This window comes from Rhinolophus sinicus, linkage group LG01 (assembly GCF_036562045.2).
Source record: "Rhinolophus sinicus isolate RSC01 linkage group LG01, ASM3656204v1, whole genome shotgun sequence".
NCBI lineage: Eukaryota > Metazoa > Chordata > Mammalia > Chiroptera > Rhinolophidae > Rhinolophus > Rhinolophus sinicus.
In genome coordinates, this window is record NC_133751.1 from 59,988,149 (window position 1) to 60,013,268 (window position 25,120).

A 25,120-nucleotide genomic window follows, 5' to 3' on the forward strand; every position below is an offset into this window, starting at 1 on the left:
GAGACGGTTAGTGGTTTACTTCCATTTTAGGATTAGAACCTCCAAAACAAAGATGTTTGGAGTGAGGTGAAACTTGAAAGGTCATCCAGTCCAGGCATTCCTGGGCGTTAGTGTGCATCACTGGGGACCCTGTAAGGCCTACCCCTGCTGAAAACCACTGCTCTCATTCCTCTTTCCAGTGGTTGTTCAGTTTCTGCTGGAGTCAAATCCTATAGGGCTCCCTCAGAAGTGAAGGCCCTTCCTTATCAGTTCTGTGTCTTTGCGGCCCAAACGCTGCTCCAGGTTGGTGACAGATGCTGTGGTATGCTGAATAGCCTTATTCACTCAAAAAGCATTTATTAGACACTTACTAGGCTCCAGGCATTGTTAGAGGTCCTGGCGGTACAGGTGTGAAGGAAACAGACAAATCTCTGCCCTTAGGAGCTTACATCCTAGTGAGTGAAATTCTCTGCATTAGGTACAGGAATTCAAGGATGGCTCAACTGCAAGCTCCTTGAAGACCACTTTGTGTCTTGTGAATCTTGCCATTCTCAGTGTTTGGCAAAGGGCACAGAGAATACAAAGAGCAAAGTCTGCTGAGTACCCCAATCAGTGAATGCTGAGTGGTGCATCCTGTCCTCCTACCTCAGCGTCACCGACACCATCAGGGTTGGTGTCCATGCTCTGTCATGGTCACTCTCTTTAATCATTAAGAAGGTTGTATCTTAAAGCTAGTGGGAACCCACTGAAAAACATTCTCCTGTTGCCCCTTTCTTCTTCTTGTTAACAGTTTCATTGACATACAATTCACATACCATACAATTCACCCATTTAAAGTATACAACTCAAAGTCTTTCAGTAGAATATTATCTAATACACAGAAATGTGTGACCAACACCACGGTCAATTTTAGAACACTTTGATTATCTCAAAAAGAAACCCTGTAGCCTTTTGCAATTATACTCTTATCTCCCATCCATCCCAACCCAAAGCAACAACTAATCTACTTTCCATCTCTATAGGTTTGCCTATTTTTGACTTTTATATAAGTGGAATCCTATAAATATGTGGTCTTTGGTGACTGGTTTCTTTCACTTAGTAAAATGTTTTCAAGGTTCATCCATGTTATAGCATGTGTCAGAACTTCATTCCTTTTTATGGCCAAATAATATTCCATTATGTGTATATACTACATTTTGTTTATCCATTCATCAATTGATGGACATTGGGTTGTTTCCACATTTTAGTTATTATGAACGTTGCTATAAACATTTGTGCACAATGTAGGGATATTTTGTGTAGACATGTTTTCATTTATCTTGGGCATATACTTAAGAGTTGAATCATTGGGTTATAGGATAGATAACTCAATGCTTACCCTTTGGAAGAACTGTCAGACTGTATTCCAAAGTGACCACACCATGTTCCACTCCCTCAAGCAGTGTATGAGTGGATTTCTCAACATCCTTGTCAACATTTGTTATTATCTGACTTCTTATTAGAGCCATCCTAATGGATGTGAAATGGTATCTGATTGTGGTCTTGGTACCCCTGTCAAAAATCAGTTGACCACCGACACAAAGAAACCACCTGGGATTCTGGTAGAGATGTACTGAGTCTGTAGATCAATTTGGGGCATATCGCCATCTTAACAATATGAAGCCTTCTAATCCATGAATATGAAATGTTTTCCCCTGTATTTAGGTCTTTTAATTTCTTCCAACAATGTTTTGTAGTTTTCAGAGTACAAGTTTTACACTTCTTTTGTTAATTTTTTTCCCAAGTATTTTGTTCTTTTTGATGCTACTGTACATGGAATGGTTTTCTTAATTTCATTTTCAGATTGTTCACTGTAAGCATGTAGAAATACAATTGATTTCTGTATATTGATTGTTTATCCTGCAACCTTGCTGAACTCATTTACTAGTTTTAATAGATTTTTTGGTTTTTTTGTTTGTTTCTTCATTTGTTTGGTTTTTTTTCACTGGGTGCTTTAGGGTTTTCCAATATAAGATCATGAGAATAGGGATAGTTTTACTTCCTCTTTTCTACTTTGGATGCCTTTTCTTTTTCCTGAATAATTGCCTGGCTAAAACTTCCAATATTGAATAGAAGCGGCAAGAGCAAACATCCTGTTTTGCTCCTGATCTTAGGGGTATGTATTCAGTCTTTCACCATTAAGTATGAATTTAGCTATGGGTTTTTCACAGATGCCTTCTATCAGGTTGAGGAAGTTCTCTTCTCTTCCTAGTTTCCTAACTTACTGTTTTTATTATGAAAGGGTGTTGGATTTTGCCAAATGCTTTTTCTGAGTCTATTGAGATGACCACGCATTTTTGTTTGTTTGTCTGTTTGTTTTAATTTTACTGGTTAAATCAACCTCACAATCCTGGGATAACTTTCAACTGGTCATGGTATATAATTTTTCTATATGCTGCTGGATTTGGTTTGCTAGTATTTTGTTGGGAATTTTTGTATTCATGCTCATAAGTAATATTGGTCTGTAATTTTATTTTCTTCTGTGATACCTTTGTTTTGGGTATCAGGGTAATAATGGCTTCATACAATGAGTTGTGAAGTGTTCCCTTCTCTTTTATTTTTTAGAAAAATTTCTGAAGAATTAGTATTAATTCTGCAGTAGTGAAGTCATCTGGTCCATTTCATCTAAGTTACCCAATTTATTGGCATACAATTGTTTGTAGTATTACTTTATAACCCTTTTTATTTCTGTAAGGTCAGTAGTAGTGTCCCCTCTTGTATTCTGACACTACTAATTTTTTTCTTGGTCATTCTAGATAAAGGTTTATCAATTTTTTTGTTGACCTTTACAAAGTACCAGCTTTGAGTTTCTTTGATTTTTCTCTATTGTTTTTTTCTATTTGCTAATTCATTAATTTCCACTCTAATCTTTATTTCCTTCCTTCTGCTTGCTTTAGGTTTAGTTTACTTTTCTTTTTTCAATGTCTTAAGCGGAAGGTTAGGTTATTAATTTGAGATTTTTTTTTCTTTTTTAATACAAGTATTTACAACTATTTGTTTTATAGTCTTCTAGTTCTTTGTTCAAGTCTTCTATTTTCATGTTGTTCTGCTTAATTGTTCTATCCATTATTAAAAGGGGGGCATAGACATCTCTTTGTTGAAGTCTCTTTTTAAAAAATTATTATTGAATTGTATTTTTCCTTTCATTTCTGTCAGTTTTTGCTTCATGTATTTTGGTGTTCTGTTTTAGGTACATACATGTTTATAACTGTTGCATCTTCTTAGAATGACCCTTCTATCCAGTAACATTTTTTTGTTTTAAAGTCTGTTTATAAGTCTGTTATGGGTGTAGCCACTCTGGCTTTCTTGTGGTTGCTGTTTGGAAATACATCATTTTCTATCCTTTTATTTTCAATCTGTTATAATTTTTTAATCTAAAGATTTTTCCTGTAGGCAGTATATAGTCAGATCTTGTTCTTTTTTCCAGCCTAAAAATCTCTACCTTTGATTAGATTGTTTAATCTTTTTACATTGAACATTATTATTGATATAGTTGGATTTACATCTGCCGTTTAAATTTTTTTCTATATGCTTCATGTCTTTTTTTATACCTCTACTCCTGTATTGATTTCTTTTGCATTAAATGAATATTTTATAATGTAGCATTTTAATATCTTTACTGGATTTTTATACATCACATTTTTTAGTTATTTTCTTAGCTGTTGCTCTAGGCCTTCCATGATTATCTTATCAGAATCAGTTTTTGATGTATACTAACTTAATTCCAGTAAGATACAATAATGTTACTCCTATATAGCTTTATTCCCTTTCCTCATTTTTTGTGATATTGTTATTATATATATCTTACATCCATAAATGTTATAAACCTAACATTAGATCACTTCTTTATAATTTTATGTCTTTTAAAGAAGCTGAGACAAAAAAGGAGAGTAAATATATGTTTATAGCTTTTGTTATATTCACTTCCTTATTTATCATTGTTGGATTTTTTCAATTGTTCTTGTGGACTCAAGTTACAATACAGAATAATTTCCTTAGCCCAATACAGTTTTGCTCACACTCACCTCCTTTGTGTTGTTACTGGAAAACATATTAAACTTCTATATGCTTTAGGACCAATAGCACATTTTATACAATGGATTTTTAAATCTGTTAAGAAAAGAAAGAAGAAGAAATACGCATTTATGTTGTCTTTTATAGTTAAATAATTACCTGTACTGGTGCTTTTTGCCTTTTTGTGTGAATTCAAATTACTGTCTGAGGTCACCTGCTTTTATCCTAAAGAACTTAATATTTCTCATAAGGTGTGTCTGCTAAGCAACAACTTTTTTAGCATTTATTTATCTGAGAATATGTTTATTTCACCTTCAGTTTTGAAAGACAGCTTTGCTGTATTATAGGATTCTTGGTTGACAGTTGTTTTCCTTTGAGGACTTCGAATATATTATCCACCTCCTTCTGGGCTCCATTGTTTCTGATAAGAAATCAGCTATTAATCTTATTAGGATTCCTTGTGACAAGTCACTTTTCTCTTACAGCTTTCAAGATTTTCTCCCTGTTTTTGGTTCAGTATTTTTACTGCGATATGTCTGTTAATGGCTCTCTCTGAATTTATCCTACTTGGAGTTCCATGAGTTTCCTGGCTGCATAAATTAATATTTTAAAATGTATTTGGGGACATTCCAGTCATTATTTCTTTTAATATTTTTTCTGTTCCTTTCTCTCTCTCTTTCTCCTCTCCCTCTTGTACTCCCATGATGCATATGATGATACATTTAATGCTGTCCCATATTTTTTTGAGGCTCTTTTTATTTGTTTGCATTCTGTTTACTCTCTGTTCTTCAGATTGAGTAATTTCTATTCATTTATTTTAAAAGTTGCTAATTCTTTCTTCTGCCAGTTCAAATCTACTGTTGAGCTCCTCTAGCAAATTTTTTTCATTTCAGTGATTGCATTTTTCCTTTTGGTTCTTTTTTAACATTATCTATCTTTTTACTAATACTCTTTCTTTGATAAGACACTGTCATCATACCTTCCTTCATTTCTTCAATCATTCTTTCCTTTAGTTTTGCTTTTTTAAAAACATATTTATAATGGTTACTTTGAAGTTTTTGTTAAAGCTGGCATCTAGTGGCCCTCATAGGGAGTTTCTGTTGCCTGCTTTTTTCAGAGTATGCTTTTTATCTGTGTTTTTTTTCCTGGTTATACTTTTTTGTTTCTTGCAAAAATGTATGCAATTTTTGTTGGAAACTAGACATTTTCAATTATAGATCCCAAGTCCCCCCATTTCTGGGGCTTGTTATTATTTTCTTGCTTATTTATTTAGTAACTGGCTGGATTATTTTAGTAAGGTCTATTTCTACCTCAGCCCTTACAGTGGAAACCTCTGATATTTCCCCTCAGAGGGTGCAACCTTGGGTATGCTCACAATCACCTGGGATAATTTGGTCTTGGCAGGGTTCTCTTTCACTTTCTCTTTCCCTGACCACACTGAGCTGTTAAATTCAACTAATTTCCAGTTGATTATTGTTTTCAACAACGTCCTGGGGCATAAATTCCTTTACAGACCTATCCAATCAAATTTGGGTTTCTTTGGAATGATAGTTTCTGAGGTCAGTGCTTGAGATTTGTTCTGGCCCCAGGGGTCTCTTTCCCCAGTTCTCTGGCAAACTAGCCTGCCTACCCTTTATCCTGTATCTCCAATAACTCTACCAATCTTCTCGCAATTGCCTTTCAGAGAGCCTCCTTAAGGGCATTTCTGAGTGCTGCTGGTCTGAACTTCTCCACTCTCTGCTGCAAATGAAGTCAGTTGCTTTGGGAAAACAAATTGGCAGTCTCTATGTTACAGTTTATTTCTACCCCCAAGCAAAATCTCTAAGCCATGGCTCTGGAGATGGGGTGAGGGAAAATGGTGTGCTTCCCTGAGTGATATCCCCACTTTAGGAGCTGAACACTCATTGGGGGTCGGGGGTGAGTACCCTCACATCTTCTTGCCTTGCCTCTCCCAACATGGCTCTACATGACAAGCTGGGGTCAGGGCAACTGGGGCCCTAGAATTCTCAGTGATGTTGCACCCATGGGAGAGCCTCTGTGCCATGAGTGGGGGCTGGGCAGAAGGAGTGCCAGCTCTTGGCCACACTCCCTCAGAACTTTAGCAACAGGTAGCTGAGAGCAGAATAAGAAATGTCGCATCTGGAATGACAGTCCTTCAACTGAGAGCTCAGGAAGAAAGGCCTCGTGTTCTGGGTTGCACCAGTCTGGAGGGGAGTTTCCATCTTATTGAGCTGGGAGGGGAGAGGGTGAGCGTGGGTCTTGGTTCAAATACCACAGACTCACTGTTCTTACCTAGTCTTAGTAGATTTTCTTGAATAAATATTCCTTCATTTGCTGTCTGTACTTAGGACCCTTTCCAGAGACTTTAAATGTTTTTAAATAATTTTCGCCAGTTTCACTGGAGAGCAGGTCTGTGGAGCCCCTCAAGGGCTATCGTGCTGGAAGTAGATTGTCTTTCAGAACTTGTGATGCCTTATTTTAATAAGTAACTACTTTATAATATAGATACCCAATACAATGTAGATTCTCTAACTTTAATGTACACATAAATCATCTGGGGCACTTGTTAAAAATGCAGGTGCCTGGGGCCCCATCCTCCAGAGGTTACAGTTTTCTGGGACTGGGGTGAAAGCCAAAAGGATATCCACATTTTTAGCAACCTCACAACATAATTCTTTTGGGGGAAAAATATACTAAAAAGACTAACACATACCAGATAAAATTGATCTCTTCTTCTTTTTTTAATGGGTTCTATGTTTATTAAGGGGCTTGGCAACTAAGACAGGGTCAAATGCTGGCTATTTAAATATCACAATAATTTGTGAGTGCGTGTGTGTGTGGTGTGTGTGTGTGTGCACTTACACCAAAATTTAGAAACACTGTCATTATAGAAAGTGCTGTTTGTTTGAGGTGAGGGAATGCTGCAAAACCATAGTTTAGGGCTGCCAAGAATCGAACATGACAGAGGACCCCAGAGCAAGGCCTCTCACACTGGGGTCAGGAAACCTGCCTCAGAATCTTTATTTCTCTTGCAAGAGTTGACTTTTCCTTGGTGCTACCATTTGTAACCATCCCTCAAAACAAAGAGAAAGCACCACAGGCTTTGCTGCAACTGCCTGATTTGCACACTGGCAAGTGGCAATATGTGCCTCTGGTGAGCAAATTAACAGGATTAAAGCAGCTATCAAACATGCTGCAGCAGAAAGGACGCCTACCGCCATGCTTATGTGTTTATCACTAACGTGAATCCTCACAGTCGTAATAATAGAAAATGAATATCGTTTCATATTTTAAAATGCTAGACAGGAACCATTAGCAATGTATTGTCCCCCCAAGAACTGGTTAATTAAAATTGTAAATAAGGCCGCATTATGTTTATATGTACTCCTGTGTCTTTTTCATGAAGAACTAGAACTGGATGGCTACAGGGTTGTTCTGGTGCAGATGACAACCCGGCCTTAGCCCTGTGCCCACACTCCCAGCAGATGGGAAGGCCGCACTCAGGAGAAGAATTATCTGTGAGAAAGGCTTCCACAAAAGGAGGCATAATTAAGTAAGAGGAGGGCCCCAGGGAGCTCAGGAAACCTGGCTTTCTGAAGCACTATAAGAAGAGAATATTTTCCTACTGGGTTTAGTAGGCGGGTTATTATTATTATTATTATTTATTTTTTAAAGAGCAAAAGAATAAGATTCCCAGTAGGAGCTACAAAAAAAACAAAAAACAAAACACACACATGAAAAAACTGGTTATGACAAGAAGCCACAGATCAAGCAATTTTAACTTCCTTACTTTACAGTTGCTCACATACCATACTCAGGAGGGTATCACTCCCACACACTTGGCATGTTAATAATCGATAGCTTTTATTGGTACCAATTCATAGATAAAATTTAGGAAGTGTCTGCCTTTCCCTCCATAATTTAATGATATGTAATTATTTCTCAGTAATGGTCACCTGAGTGGGAGTTAAATCTGTAGCCGGTATATAAAACTAGACACATGAAAACAAAATGTAGAAAACAGATAAATTAGAAGTTGATCATTTTCACTTACAAAACAGGGCTCCTTTAAATTGTACGTTCTTTGGTACATTGTAGAGTTAATTCACAGGCCATTAATTACTATCAATGAATGAACAATGAACAAGTCAATACTGATTATTGATTGAAAAATGTAACGGACATTCCCTCATTGAAATCAAACCTCCACGGGACAGACCATCTCTCTTTTGTTCACCAACGTCCAGCACAATGTCTGACCTTTCATTATTTCAGGAATGCGTGCATAAAGAAGTCATGAGTTTCTTGGAATCTTGAATTGGGAAGGCTGAGTGACAGGCTTTAGGAATCCTCTGAAATTGTCTAAAAACATTCGTTCATATATCTCTGGGGAGAGGACCCACCACCTTCATTAGATTTCAAAGGGGTCTGTGACCTCCCTGAAAGGTAAGGAATGATGGGCCTATTTCAATGGTAAAACAGGATTCAATATGAAAGAACTCACCTATAGCCTGAAACAAAGTATGCAACACATACCTTTACGTGGGAACATATGTACCGGCGTGTGTATAACTTCCAAGAACAGACACAGAAATGTCTCAGTGAATTTACAGAACAATCCACATTCCCCCTTCCTGGAGTAATTGATCACTCCTACAGTCACAGGCTCCATCAGTAGTTGTTTGCATTCCTCTGTTTCTTGGCAGCACATCCATCGCTCAGACCAGGGAGAAGGACTCTGTAATCCCCTCCTTTCACTTGTTTGGGATGCTGCCATCCCTCTTTGTGGAAGTTCCTTTTAGTAACAAACCTGTAAACCTCCCGGTTACCAAAGGCAGAGGGCCATGTTTATAAAGCGCAGGTGCCCAGGCAATTTGATCAAACCCTGAGATTTCCCTTCCCTTGCTCTACAGCCAGAGAGGAGATCTGACCTAATCAGGCTCCAGAGGCCTCCAAGTGCTGCCTGAATTCACAGGCTGGGAGACCTCGAGACAGGCTGAAGTAGGCTAATTAATGTTGTATATTATGTTTCTTCTTCCTTCTCTCCCAGCTCCAGAAGATGCTTCCCTTCAGTAAATTTCCTCCCTCATTTTCGTCCTGAATATGGAGACTTCAAAAGTAAACTTGTCAGAGGAAAGGCTTTTGATGTGCCACGAACTCTCAGTTATCGATATTAACAGAGACAGGCAGTGGTGCCGACGGTTCAAAGCCAAGGCTCTTTCTATGTAACTTTGTAGTTCAGTTTTTGAGGGGCTTGGTGGCAGACTTACCTCCCTAATTACGTTTGCCTTTGCTTCTTTATTAAAATGAGTTTGTCTACCTTAGGGCCAGGCAGCTGGGTGACATGAAGATTCTGGCACAGAATTTGTAAAAGTCACCAGGGGAAATCCATAAGGCACACAAATAATCAAACTTGACTAGATGTGAATTCCCGTCCTTAATCACTTGTGATCAATTGCTTTGCTCCTCTGACTCAAGTGAGCCGGGGATGAGACATAATTATAGGAGACGAGTTGGAAGGCAATGAGTCTTTACATTTAGATGAAGACACAAGAACACTGTGGCCAAAATTGATAACAAAATCAATGCGGATGTTTTCCCTGCCTGGGCCCACACGCTTCTATTCTGCAGCCAGAGTTCTTTCTATGCCAATCTCACGATGTTTGTCCTGCAATGGTTCCCTGTGCTGGTCATTAGGGCCAGTCACAAGTAGCCCACCGTCTCCTCCCCAGCACATGCTGGGACCATATACCTCTACCCATGAAGGGTAGAGATGTGGCTGTGTGATTGGTGTTGGCTGATGGAATGCTAGTGAAAGTGGCATATGGCACTTCTAGCAGGACGGTTCCCAAGCGGGCACAGGCTTGGCTACATGCTTTGTCTGGTGAGGCAACTGGCAGCATCTAAGATGGTGGCTGCTCCTTCAGCCTGGGTCCCCACGTCACTGGTGAGCAGAGCTCCCACCAGCCAGTGATGGGCATGTGGTAGGAGGAAGAACTAAACCCGTTGTTTAAACCACTGAGATTTTAAGGCACGTAGTTAACTCAGCCTATCTCTACTATGGCACCATGGTTGCCTGAGTTCTCTCTCCAACTCAACACGGAACATTTGAGGCTGGAATGATTTCTTCCTTCCTACATTAAGTCCAGTGGAAAGTATATTTAAAACAACGTGGTAGAAAAATGAAATTCTCTTCTTTCCTGGCCTCTGTGACCCTCCATGTTTCTGTTTTCCTAACACTTGCACGCCTCCCAGCATCAATGGCTGAAATGATCAGGTGTCTTTGGTGTTCAGCTACATGGGGAATGGTGAAGCTATTCTTTTGGGCCAGGAGTACATGTAAGAAGAGCTGGCAGAGGGAGAAAGAGACGCATAGATTGCAGGCATTTCAAATACAACAGGGTTCATGGGACAGACAAGGTTTTGAAATAAAGTCTTGGGGTGACCCCATGGAAAAAAAATAATATCCCAAAGTGTTAGTTTTACAAGGGATCACAGGTGTGATCTGGACTAGACTCCTACATCATCATCATCATCATCCCAACATTTACTGATAACTTACTATGTACCAGGCACAGCGCTAACTGCCTTGTAATAAACTCATTGAATCTTCACAATAACCCATAAGATAGCTATTATTATTTCCTTTTTACAGATGAAGAAATTAAAGCAGAGCGAGGTAAATTCCCTGTGGTCACAAACATCCCTCTCTGAATTCAGTGTCTGCTCGGACACTCTTCATGACGGGGAGCTCACTAACTCCCAGTGCATCCCACCCCCAAGTCATGTCCTGCCTCCCCCTCTAACTGCCATCCCCTGGATGGTTCTGCCTCTTAGACCAACACAAAGCAATTCTACCCTCTTCTCCCCAAGGTAGCCCTTCCCATAATGAAGGCGGAATCATGTGTCCCTTAAAGCTCCTCTTCTCCAGTCTAAACAGCCCCAATTCACTCAACCATCTCCCATGTGCCCAAGCAGGAGGTCCCTCACCCTCCCAGCCCAGGGACTCACATGCTAGGTGGATAAGCCAGCGACGGGGAACTGGTGACTCCCTGTTAGTCTTCTGCTGAGCTAATGGCTTCTCCAAGCCCGCACATGTCTTTCCAAAGCAGGGTCCAGAGGCAGAAATGGGGCGATGACCTGCTACAGAACGGCTAGCTGGCTGGCCACGTGTCCTGCACCTGTTACTATCCTGGCAAGCGGAATGCTAAAGGATCTGTACATTCCGAGTTCCTCACTCTTACTCCCGTTGGAAGTCTGTTTCTGCCCCTCTTCACACTACCCCCAGGTCCCTTCCCTCCCCACTCTCCTGCCCCCAGAGCAGTGCTGACAGCAGGCTTTCCACTCACCATGGAGTTCATGGCGAAGTGATTGTGCTGTGTCTGGAGGTCCAGGGCGTGCTGGTAGCTGACTCCGATCTCCGTGTGGCTCTGCAGGAATAACTCCTTGTTGTGGCTTATCCAGTCGAACATCTAGAAGAGACAAGATGGTACAGTGTAATCAGGAGAGTCATGGGTCCAATAATGCAAAAATTTCAGTTACTGAAAGAAAAAAAAAGCCCTCCTGCAGATGCCCAGGGAGAACCAGTCGTCACTCTCAGAGTGGGGTGGCCGCAGCTTGCATCACCCTGAGAGCCCTCACTTTTAGCCTAAGGACTCACCATCGGCCCCTGTGTTTCTCTACAGAGCCTACGGGAAAATGAGTAAGAGAAGCAGGGAGATGAAGCTAATCACTCTCCCTAGCCACTTCCCTTTTGTAAAAATGTTTAGAAAGCCTCCAAAGTGCCCCACACGTGCTTCAGGGACAGATGACGAGGCGACACACAGGGAGGCTTAATCCATTCCCTACGACCCAAGTAGAGGAGAGAAACCCTTGTTGAAAGCAAGAGGTCGTCCTAACATGCCACGTATACACTGCCCGACCACACTCTTTGTGGAATTGACTCGGAACTACATCAACTTTTCTTGTAGCTCCACAGCCTTACAAGTCCAGGGTTTCTGCTATAACCCATCAGGAACCAGAAGAGGAAGATTTTGAAGGGTAGAGTAAGTGCTGTCTGTCACAGTGGGTATTGAGCCATTTCTGTCCCATAGCTCTGTACTCTGGTTTTCTTTTAGGTTTCCCCTTCTTTCCCACAGGCTTTCAGGGGCTCTGACCAGAACCCCAGCTCCAGGGGAGGGTATGATCACGCGAAGGGTTCTCTCTCCCCAGAACACCAGGTCTAAGCCAATAAGTGTATAACATTTCCTGGCCAATGGGACTGTCTCAGAAACAGGAATGTTATCCAATTCAGTATAACAAAATATGAGGGGAAGTTTGCCAGAAGTTTCTGGGAAAACAGAACCCTAGTTCTTTAGATACAACTGCTCTTCCTCTGAAACTGTCATTGTGACCCTGAGCCCCACATTGCTGCAGCCATTGGGCAGAGACAGGGTGTAACAAAACAATGGCAGGAAACACAGGCAGAGCCCTGACTGAACCGTGCCTGATCTCCACTTTGCTGCTGTACTTCCTTAGTACCTGAGCCAAGATAGCCTAGTTATTTTCCAAGCCTATTTAAGTTGGAATTGTTTTGTGATTTTCTGCTCACATTAGTCAAGTGATACAGCCAGGAAAGGTGTGACACCTTTGGAGAAGAGGACTGCTATACATGGAAGCGACACTCTATAGTTTGGGGTGTGCAAAGGGCTGCAGCTCAGCCGAACACAGGTGCAGGTTGAGAAGACCACGCCAGCTTTCCTGGAAGAAGAACTACAGCCTCATTCCATTATTTCCTTTTAAATGAAAAAGTCGATTTACTGTTTCAGTGACACTCAACCAACATGTACGGGACACTCACTATGTGGTAGGCACTATCCAAGGCAACAGAAAGATAAAAATGACGAAAACGTGGTTCTTTAGTTTAAGTGGATTAAAGGCCAGGGTGGAAAGCAGACATGGGCTCACATACAATGTTAGTACAAACCTGGCATGTGACTCAATGAGAATCACAGCTTGAAGAAAATATCTATCAAGATCAAGGCCAATATGGGCTATCAAAGTAGCACCCACCCTTGATGGCATGGGGACAGGGGAGAGCAGAGAAGGCTTCCCAGAGGAGGTGACACCTGAATTGAGCTTTGATTCAGGTAGGAATTTGCCAGGTGAAGATGAGTGGGATGCGAGCCCCAGGTAAAGGGGAGATCAAAGGGGCAGGACTGTGGGGCAGCCCAGTGTGTAGGGCTAGGAAAGCACCTCAGCTGTGCTTCTGGAGCCTGATGTGAGCGTAAGATGTGGCCGGGGTGGTAGATGCAATGACTGACCATGGAGAGGCCTGGACACAGGCTTCAGAAAACCTGGACCGTATACCATGCGCAGCAAGATGTCTGTGGGGCTTTAAGCTGAGCTGTGAAGTGTGAGGTGAGCTTTGATCACAGCGTGGGACGTAGACCAGAGGGGGCAAGGCGGGCCAGAGAGAATGAGGAGGGAGCTGTTGCAGTAAGCCTAGTGAGGGAGGGTGGCTTAGAGCAGTGGCAGCGGAGTTGCAGGGGTGGGCCGGCTTGAGAGCTACTAGGAATGGGATGGAGGGCTCACAATTGTTTGGGGAGGGAGGGCAAGGCAGGGCTTGGGAGAACGGCCAAGCACCGTTCAGGGTGTCTGGCCTGGCACCCTGGCAGGGAGCCCTGGTTCCAAGCCTGGCTCTGTCACTAGAAAAGCTGCTACTTTAAGAGGAGGGTAAGAAGCTGGGGTGGGAGGTAGACAGTGGATTTAGCTTTAGATGTGGCAAATTTGACAGACTTATGAGAATTTCAAGCAGAGGTGTCCTATGGGCAGTTAGATTTATGTGTCTGGAGGTCCGGAGAGTGACTGACAACTCACACCCAAGTATAAAAACATCGTCTTCTGAAGGCAAACATGCATGATTTGGAGATGATTCTCCCTTTTGAATGACCCAGAGCACTTCTGGCTAGCTACACAAATGATCAAGAAAGGACAAAAGTATCATTCTTCACTTCCAGGTGTCAGCAAATGCTTCAGGCTGGGGGCGCCGTTTCCCTGTCTGTTGTGGGCGCTGTGCTGGGTCCGCCCGCCATGGCCAGCCCCACGTCACAGACACTCAGGCAGAGCTTTTGCCTTTTTAAAAATTATTATTAAGGACAAGCAGGAAAAGAAGACAGCTGCCCCAGGAGTTTAGAGGAATCTCATTCTGTAATTTTTGGTCTTTAAAAGTCTGCCTCTCAATCCTACTTAAAAATAATTTCTCATCTCTTTTCCTTATTGACAAAAGAATCAATACAGTTAATAACAATGTGAAATGCCTGAAGTCCTTGAGACTTGTGATGAGAAGCACTCACTCCACATACATTGCTGGCTATCCCAGTGGCCGAGAGCTGACCTTCCCTGTATTTTCTGTTAAATGCTATTTAGATATGCAAATAAGTAGCAGACTGATGTGGTAGCTCCAGAATGATTAGATGCCCGGTGCCAGGTCCCTGCTGGACTACAGAGCAAGGAGAGCTGAGCACGGGCCAGTTAGAGTGGAGAGCAGCTGGAAAAGTGAGGGGAAAGATGGGCGAGAGTGGAGAATACAGGAGGAACCGTGCACCTCATTGAATGGGCTTCTCACAGAATGAGGTCCATCCATTCCGCCCTATTCCGCATTCCACGGGGGAGCACACGAGCAACTCTCCAGTGGCCGGGCATTCTGGGAAAGTTCAGCTGTACTGCAGGCAGCATTCCAAAGAGGTGACACATGTCTCAGGCAGAGAGAAAAAGATCTGCTCTGGGGACCAGATAGTCCCACCTGATATCAGGAACCAGGGTCTCTCCAGGATGGCTGTTTGCTAACTGACTGTCTCAAGTCATTTCTGGGCCTGAAGCTGTTGCCTAATGGTATACAATCCTCACCCTTGCAAGCCTGGCTGTCTGCAAGGGTCACTTTCTGTTTACATCCAGTGGAACTGGCTGCAGAGAGAGAATGTGTACACGTGTGTGTGCACTCAGGGGCACGTGTGCCGGCAAGTGGGCTGAAGACGAGGCTGGTTCCAGGCTTGGCTCTGCCACCAACTATCCATGAGACTAAAGGCAAGCCTCTTCATTTCTAGACTTCTCATTTGCAAAGGATAATTAAGTGGTTCTCCGAATAAGCATCCTGGTTTACAATCAACTCAATTTGGAAGCTCATAGAATATACATTTTTTTTCATTCAAAATAAAAATACTTTTATTGAGTCCCCTGGATCAGAAGGCGTATTCATTGCTACAACTTAAACTTTTTAACTTTTTGAATAAAGTCACATAAATTATATAAATGTCTAACCACTAAGCTGTACACCTGAAACTAATATAAAATAATATTGAGTGTTGACTATAATTTTAAAAAAATGGTCACGGGGATATAAAGCACAGCATAGGGAATATAGTCAATAATACTGTAATAACTATGTACAGTGTCAGATGGGTAACACACTTATTGAGGTTATCACTTTGTGAGGTACATAAATGTCTAATCCCTATGTTGTTTTGTATACCTGAAACTAATAAAAAGAAAGAAAAGAAATCATGTCAGCGAGAAAACTGACTGATAGCCAGAGAAAGGCAGCGCTTCTCATCTCAGCTCTGACATCTGTCTGGTACCTGAGAGTTCAAAATGTCCATTCGCATACTTCTTCTCACTGCATCCATCAGGCTCACTTTACAGATGGGAAAAAGGGTCAGAGAGGTGAAGCCCAGGGCCTAGAATTCATTCATTCCGCCCAATGCACATTCACTGAGTGCCTGTTGAACCAGATTCTTGGGACACTGCCTGGGCTCCACAGGGCAGGCACCCCCCAATAAGCAGCCACCAGGACACTGTGAGGATCTAGCTAAAGTAAGGGGCTGTCCCTCAAATGGGGTCATTCACTCTCCAATACCCAGCCTCCTCCTCTCTCCTCGACCTTGCCCCATCAGTGCCTGGGGACAGCTGATTCAGATAGCGCCACTTCTCTCAGTAACTACTTAGTGAATGGATAAAAGCATGAGTAAACTGGCCATAGGCTCTGGAGTTGCTAATCTCCAGATGGGCTGATCCTTTCTAAGCTCCTTTCCACCCAGAACATTTTATTATTTGATCTATTTGCATGGGTTTCTCTGGAAAACGCTTGAACTAGACTGACCCAAAGATCTAAAGAAAAACTAAAGACAATACCTCTACAGTGATTTCAAACATTTTGATCCTTTTTTTTCTTTCTTTCTTTCTTTTTTTTTTTTTTTTTTTGAGAAGCTACAAATGGTAGGTTCAACAAAATGTACTATAACAACAAAATTCCTCTAAGAGGAAAGTTCATGTTCAAATAATGAAATTTTATCTCTTTGTTTGGAAACCAACATAGTTTTGTCTAATTAAGAAGATAGATGTTACATGTAAGATACTGGGTATTTTTCTTTTTCATGTTTTGTTTTTAACTAAGCTAAGTAATTTTTTTACGCTGGCTAAAAATCAGTGAAAATATAAAAATCTGATTCTTAATATATAATAAATGATAAAAGAATCTATTTAAATGCAAATTAGGAAAATAAACAGGAACCTTTTCCCTCTTTTCTTTTAAAGATGGGGATAACTAAAGGTTATTATTGTTCTGTTTCTTAATGAAGCATAAATTATTTGATAGAGCAAAGATATTAAATAAGGATCTTGGGCTTATTTTCCTCATTTGCCAAATGTAGCAACAGAATCTGATTTAGAGTTTTAACTTTCAAACTACCTACCACCTACTGTTAGTATTTTATATTGTCTGCAATCACAGATTAAGTTGGCTTTTAAGTTGCTCATATTCAGCTTTGATGTGTTTCAGAGTGCAAAGAACAGAGGCTTCAGATAGGAGATGGGCTCTAGTGCAGATTCTGCTGTATGAGCTTTGACAAGTTAGGTTATTGGTCTGAACCTCAGTTTCTTTATCTGTAAAATGGGGATGGCCCAGTCAGAATGGCTATCGTCAACAAGACAAATAGTAACAAGTGTTGGAGAGGCTGTGGAGAAAAAGGAACCCTCATACACTGTTGGTGGGAATGCAGATTGGTGCAGCTGCTATGGAAGGCAGTGTGGAGGTTCCTCAAAAAATTACGAATAGAATTACCATATGACCCAGCAATCCCTCTCCTGGGTATCTACCTAAAAAATCTGAAAACATTTATACATAAAGACACGTGTGCTCCAATGTTCATTGCAGCTTTATTTACAGTGGCCAAGACATGGAAACAACCAAAATGTCCTTTGATAGATGAATGAATAAAGAAGTTTTGGTATATATACACAATGGAATACTATTCGGCAGTAAGAAAAGATGATATAGGAACATTTGTGACAACATGGATGGATCTTGAGAGTATGATGCTAAGCGAAATAAGTCAGACAGAAAAAGCAGAGAACCATGTTATTTCACTGATATGTGGTATATAAACCAAAAACAACAAAAGAACAAGACAAACAAATGAGAAACAAAAACTCATAGACACAGACAATAGTTTAGTGGTTACCAGAGGATAAGGGGGGGTGGGAGGTGGATGAGGGTAAGGGGGATCAAATATATGGTGACGGAAGGAGAACTGACTCTGGGTGGTGAACACACAATGGGATTTATAGATGATGTAATACAGAATTGTACACCTGAAATCTATGTAATTTTACTAACAATTATCACCCCAATAAATAAATAAATGGGGATGGCAATTTACCCTATTTTGACCTTAGGGTAGTAGTAGTGAAATTCAAAGAAGAAGATGATTTTATGCTTTGTTAAGTGCTACATACCTGACAGGTTTAAAATCTATATTGTGAGCATATTCTATTGTACATATTTCCCTACTGTTTTCACTCAGAGCACAAAGCCGAGGAAAGGTGTGGATTTGGAGTTGCAATAGGTTCGCCTTACTGCAAAATCGTTGTGGGCTTAATGGAATCACACCTGCGGCTCACATACAAACACATCCACAGCCCACCCCTCTCAGAAATGCTACCCAGAGCGACCAGAGTGCCACACAGACCAGGGACATCCACACATCCTCCCACTGTCTCCACGTTGACACACACTCTGGGGCCCTGGGCATGCCCTCGCCCACACAGGACTCAGAGACCCTGTACACTCATGGTAGTGCCTGGGCACCCTGGTGCCCTCCTGCCCTCCCTGTGTGGCCTGACCAGGGATCTCACTTCCTCCCGCCTTGCTGCCAAACTCCCCCTTTCCCATCCGTTCTGCCACACCCCAATTCTTTACTATCAGAGACTCAATCCCTTTGGCTCTTAATAGTTTTTCACTTGGGAGAGATTCCTGTTAAAATGTATTATTCCTGCAACCCTCCTGGAATGAGTTTATCCGAATACAGAAATAGCTCAGTAAGACAGCAAGGCCTTTTGTGAGCACAACCCAGGATGAGATCCTAAAATGGGGTGGCAGAAGAGCCTTAGACAAAATGAAAAGTAGGAGGGAACCAAAAGCAAATGTCCCCACTTTACAGTTCTTCTTTCACATGAACTCTGATTGACCCTGGGGCACGTGCTCTTGTGCAAACGGAAAAACACACAGACCCCAGGTGTGTGTTCTCACCTCTGGTATTTTGCAAGGCTCACAGGCCACAGGGAATTCAAGGTCGGAGAGACCATCTTTACACTGGTATCTATAGATGGGGGACATGGTTGGCACTTGTGCCTGACAGCCTGTAGGTATCAATAAATATCTACTGAGGGAGGTCGGATTCTCTGGGCTCTGCCTGTTTTCCTTCAGGATGTTTGCATGTTGCTGGCATGCTGTAATATATTGTACAAAAGAGAAGCCTCCTTTATCCTTCACCATAAATCCAGCTGCTCTAGGAGGATGCCTCAGCCTAGCTAAGTGGGAGACATCTCACTGGAGCCTCAGCAATCAGACAGGACACCAAACATTTCATCAGCCAGGCTATGTCTCTGCAGACATGCCGTAGATCACCTAGCACATTGCTCACACCCTCTGTTTCTAAATTCCCTAGTTACCAAATCTCTCACTTACATCCTAACACGTTGCTCACATTTAGAACCCTCCGGGTTTCTCTACAAAACAGGTAAATGTCCCACTGTGAGCAAGGGCTAACAAAAACCTTTCCCCTTCTGCATGAGAATCTGACCCTCAGTTAACATCCCAGTTCTGTTTCCCTGGAAACAGATCAAGATCGTATGTGCCAACGTATTACTAAATCATGCCGGTGGTAAAAACTACCCCATGACCCCCAGCTGGTAAAGTGTATCTGGATCGAAAGGACTAACAATGAACTATAAAAACCTGATGGAGACACCATACCTTGGGCTTCTCTGAGTGGGGTGACTCTTGTAACTGGCATGTCTTTTGCAGGGACCCCGGATGCGGTGCCAGTGGAGGTGTTACAAGAGGTATCGGCCGCTGGGGGCAGGGAGTTCCTCAGCCATGGCAGCTTCTGCAGCTGTCCTCCATGGCACTTGTCTCCTTGCACCTGAGCTAGTCTATGCAAGGGTCGTCCTGCTGGTAAGCCAGGTTCCCATCGTATGTCGCCCGGAGTAGCTCAGTGCCAGAGTTGGCCCATGGTAGTCTTACAGAGTCTAAGCTTGTAGAGTCTATGAAGACTCCCTGGTAGAGGGTGCATCCATGTTTCAGAGCCAAACTATATAAACAACAATACCCTGCCTCCCCTCGTCTTCCCTGTCCCCGTCCTCCTTTCTCACTTGCAATTTCTCTCACTAACAGCAGTCATGGGAACGGTAACAACAATAATAGCAACTAACATTTGTTCAATGCTCATTCTGTGCCAGGCACTGTTCTAAGCACTTTACCTAGGTTAACCCCTTTAATCCTCCTAAGAACCTCACAACTATTTCCCCAATATTATCATCTTCATTTTACAGGTGGGGAAACGGAGGCACAAAGCGGTGAATGAACTTGCCCAAAGCCACGCAGCTCATAGGCAGCAGGAGGCCCAGTTTGAGTGCTGATGCTTTTAACCCTGTTGCTCCAGCTTCCAATGTGCCCCGAGCTTCATCCCATCCGTCCTTCCCACCATCCCTGAACTTTCGGAAGAGGGCTCGGCCTCTGCTGCCAGTGTGTTCCCTCCATCTGCTTCCTCCTTAGCCCTCTGTAGTACGGTCTGCCTTTGCTGCTTCCCTAAGTCTGTGCCCACAGCGAAAGACGAGCATCTCCTCCTTCCTGAGTCCTTCATTCCACCACTTCGCCTTTCCTTTGATCTCAGGTCAGACTCTGATGCAGCCCTTTCGGAAACTCTACCCTCTCTGGCCTTCGAAGCAGGTCACTCTCAGGAGCAGGTCACCTGGCTGCAGACACTGTGAGCTTATCCCTCCGCATTCACGGGTCTCCACCCAACACTAAACTTCCTCAGGGGATCCAGCACTTTCACACACTTGTGCTCTCTTCCTTGACACACCATGTCTAGTCTCAGCATGACAAAAACAATAGAACACTCACATTTTGAAAGCTCGCCCGCCCTCCAGTCCTACACTGATGTATCCAGACTCACTTCCTTTCCTGTCCTCACATCTTTACTGTGACAGTCTCCAGACTTGGTCATCAGCCCTCGGCCCTGCATTCATCAGACTCTGTCCATCTGAAAATCCACCCCAGCTCACAACTCCAACAACATGAATAGTATTTCCTGTTTCATGGGCCAGGGCCTATGCCAAGCGCCTCTGCAGGTGATGTCATGGAGTCCTTATAATAATGCCACAACACAGGCATCGTTCATTCTGTTTTAAGCATGCTGAAAACTCAATACAGAGAGGGGAAATAATTTGCCGAAGATCACAGTTTGTAAGTGATGAAGATAAATTTAGAATCTCGTGTCCATCTGAACCTGAGTCCTGTACAATTTCCTCTGTCCCCTGGTGCCGTCTAATCTTAACTTCCCAGATAACCAACAAAAATAAATATGTGCTAAGCTCCACACAACAAGCTTTATACACAGTATCTCAATCCTCGTAACAGCCCTCTCAGGTAGTAGATAGCATCGTCACTACCTTTTGCTAGTTAAAGAAACATTCAAAGAGATTAAATAACGCAGTCAAGGTCACCTAATACAAACTCAAACAGCATATCGAAGACTCAGATCTCGGTCTGTATGACTCCCCGGTCCATGCTTTTAAACCACTATCAAACTGTCTCCCAAAGACACACCTAAATGTCCGACTAGTCCTAGTCCCACGGCGCTTACGGACTCAATATGAAGATATGAATATCCCCGCGACATTCCACGGCAGCTCCAACTACTACCTCTTTTCCATGAAAATATTACCTTCTCCTGACTTCCTACATCTTCACCCCATCCCCCCAGAACCCATTTATTCTTTCTTTCCTTGAATAACTCTGAATATACCTTTTACTTTCCCTTGCTGCTGCCACTCCCCCCTCAGTCTCTCACCTGAATTACTGCAATCATTTCCTTGCTGGTCTTCCTGACTCCATTTCCTCCCTTATACCGAACCACCTGCCCCTACCAGGTCCACTGCTCTAGTACACAGCTTTCACCATGACATCCCCTCAGTCAAAAAATAAATAAAATAAAACAAACATAAAATGAACCACACAAAATTATTATAGCTACCTGTCATCTACAATGCTAAAATCCAGTCTCCATATTCTGCCACTCAAGGTCCGCCCTTCCGTCCCCAACTAGTCCCAACCTGCCTTTCCCTGCTATTTCACACCGCTCTCTTACACCGAGCACCCTGCCCGGCCATACTCTAGTTACTGCCATGCAAATATGTCATGCCATACTCATTGCCACCCCCATATTTGTGCTCACATCTTTCCCCCCATGAGATGCTCCACACCCAAATATCCAAATTATTCCCATCTTTCAAAATACATTGGAAGCCTCACCTCTTCTTGGTGCCTTCTTTGACCAACTGAGCCCATTCTGATTTCTCTGTCCTCCAAACTCACTACTCCCGTGTCTACCATAGTAGTTCACAAACCTAGCCTTAATCAGAGCTCTCTGAAATGTTGCATCAAAAAAATACCGCTTTCTTGAGATTCTGATTCAGCAGGAGCCCCGCAGGTGATTCTGATGCACTTGCATTTTTATTTAAACACTTCACATGGAGACGTATGGTCTGTCTTTGATGGGGTAGCAGGTATCAGAGTTAACCTATCTGTAAACTAGGTGAATGCATCGGTCAACAACCAACATTGACCGATGGTCCTTGAAAGAAGGGACATACACATATAAGCCCCATATTCACCCTGGCTTTCTCCTAGCGGGTACTTTGCAAACTGTGGAGCAGGGAAATAGGAGCTAAGCAGAGAGCAGCGGTCTTGATGGGTACTAAAACAAACAAAAACAAACAAACAAACAAACGTTAAGAGTTCAGGACAGGTAAGATAAGTGATTGGAATTTCCGTGATAAATATTAGAGAAGAGGGAGTTAAGAAAAGGAACCCTAAAAATATCTTCCTTAAAATTTCCTTCCAGCCCTTGGCCAAATCTTAAGCTTTGCATATGCAAGGCAAGACTCCAGAAGATCTAGCAGAAAACAGCTGTGGGAGGTGGAGGACACTGAGAGCTGCACAGAGATTTCAGAAGTTACACAGTGCTGGCGAAATGTTGGGACTTCTAATTCAAACAGTGTGAAGAGACTTTGGTGAACACTCTGGGCACTGAGTTGAGAGCTCAGAAAGTCCAGGTTGGAGGAGTAAGAACCACATCCTAAGAATAAGGGCTAAACCCTAGGATTAATGAAAAGATGGAAGTAGACCTGCCACAGCAAAGACTAAACCAAGACTCAACATGATCAAGATCTGCTGGTAATTTAACTGCATTCTAGAACAACACTTCCCAGTATTTATAGAAAGATAACCTAATCAAGAGTCTATACAAAAAAAAATCATTTACAGTATCCAGCATATAATAATATAAATTATTAGATATATGAAGAAGCAGAGAAAAGTGATTGCTAATCAAAAAACAAAATAGTCAATAGAAACAGACCCAGAGATTATCAGGCTATGAATCGGCAAATAAGTCTTTCTGATTCAAAACAACCATGATTAACATCTTAAAAAATAGGAGGGAAAGGGACAAACTGGATTAAAAGACGGAAGAATTCAACAGAGTCTAGTTTTCTGTTTTGTGTAGCCAAAAGCATCCTGATATAAATAATGTCGCGTTCATGATGCTTAGCACACTATTTTATTCACTTCCTGAGTACCCACTATATCCAGACATTGAATTAGAAACTGATGATAAAAGATCAAGGTCAGAGTCTAGTGAGGGAGACAAATGTATTCAATATTCTGTCAGTTTTAAGTGCGAAAGTACTATGGAAAGTGTATACTATGGGCTGACAGCACAGGAGCACTTGGTTCAACTTGGTACAAGCAGAGGCAGGGAAAAGCACCGCTGACTTCCAGAAGGTGGCAACAGCTGAGCCACACTTGAAAGACATAGGATTTAGGTGAAGAGGTGCAGATGAGAAGGAGATCTTAATGACAGGAAATAGCTTGAGCAAAGGTCTGGAGGAGGCTTATAACAACAAGGACTAGGGAGGACATACAAAGTGTTCTAGAGCATAAAGCAAGAAGTCGTGAGAAGGGATGATAAGAGACAGAGAGGGGCCAGGTCACAAAGGGGCAAAGGTCAAAGGGCAGAGGACCTGGGTCTATATTCAGCCACAGTGGGGAAGCACTGAAGGGGAGGGATCTGGTCAAATCTGCTTTTAATCCTGAACCGGGTGTCTACACGAAGGCCCCCAGATAGTCATTTATGTCATTGCAAAGGGGAGTCCAAGCCAGCCCTGATCTCACAAAACAAAATCAACTGGCACATTACAGACTTCTCACCAATTGCGGGTCTTCTGCCGGCCCCACCCCTCCTTATTTTCCCCCTCTGCTCCTTTTTTCTCACAAACCCTTCAATGTCTGGGTCAAAGAAGATACACATAAAGGAGGAGATAAAGATAGCATACGAAAGGTGTGCCCGCATAGGGTATGATGTCTCATAGGCGCTGAATGCACGCTAACTCCTTTCCACTTCCTCTGGGATCAGACAGGATAAGCTGGCAGTCGCAACAAGTAGCTGCTTTCTGATTAGAGAAATCCAGGCTGCAAGACTACATGCTAAAATCACACACTGTCCTTGAAATCGAGCCGCAGCTCTGCTCTGCCTGGAGAAGTGCCTACTCACGTTAGGCCTTAACAGGCCTCTCTCTTTGCTCTCGCCCTCCTCATGCTAAGTGATGTAATGAAAAGTCTCACCAAGTCTATTATTCATATAGATAGTCTCAGACTTTAAATAAGGGTTTTTTTTGTGTTTTATTTCCAGCTGTTTGCCTGGATGGAGCCCCATACAGGATTGGCGATACACACAGTATGACCCTGTGGGGAAGACCTGGTCATCCAGGAGCCAGCAAGTGAAGCAGATAAGAAACAGCACCAACCACGCCAGGAGTCAGCCCGGCAGCCCCGGGATATTGACTCTGAGGGGCCAAATTCCTTCCATCTGAACCATAGATGCTGATAAAATATTTTCAGGAACGGAGTGAAGGAATGTGTTTCACTCACTTCCCAAAATGTAGAATTGAAGAGGTCAAACCCTTTTTAATCCAAGCTAAGAAAATAGTGCCCAATTTTATCCCACAGCTAAATTTAGGCATAAACTGAGATCTGGCCCTTGGCAAGTTAATTTAAATGAGCTAATGCTTGTTCCCAGCATACAAGATACACTCAGTAAATGGTAACTATTATTGTTACTGCAAAAATGGAGTGTCTGCTGTATGTCCTCATCCAGTCCTCCCACGCCTCCTAAACTCGGCTGTGCCAGTCACTTGCACATCTGAGAAAAGAATTTCACATGGTCTAAGTAGCAGGTGGCATTCCTTCAGGAATCCCTTTCTGAGAGAAGGGGTGCTGCGCTGAAGGGGGTCTGTGCGAGGTGGGCTTGACCTTGAGCTCGGGAAGAAAGCTAGCTCTCCCTTTTCCCCCTTCTCTCGTCTTCCAGCAGCAGCTTCAGCAATAGGGCCCAGGCAGGTGAGGGTCGCACGGGAGCCAGGCTCAGGCATATCTGAGACGCTTGGTCAAGCTTCAGGCTTCCAGACCCCACCTGGCAGAGCATACCCTGCA

General features: G+C 42.7%; 1 protein-coding gene across 22 annotated transcripts in view; it reads right to left on the reverse strand.

Moving 5' to 3' along the window:
- The window catches only part of KALRN (kalirin RhoGEF kinase), a 617,732-nt gene that overhangs the window by 363,916 nt on the left and 228,696 nt on the right, over nt 1-25,120 (reverse strand). For all 22 annotated transcript variants that reach the window (XM_019738972.2, XM_019738955.2, XM_019738953.2 and 19 more), the window contains exon 6: nt 11,382-11,504. In XM_019738972.2, the coding sequence (XP_019594531.2) occupies nt 11,382-11,504 (123 nt within the window). The remainder of the gene's footprint in view (nt 1-11,381; nt 11,505-25,120) is intronic.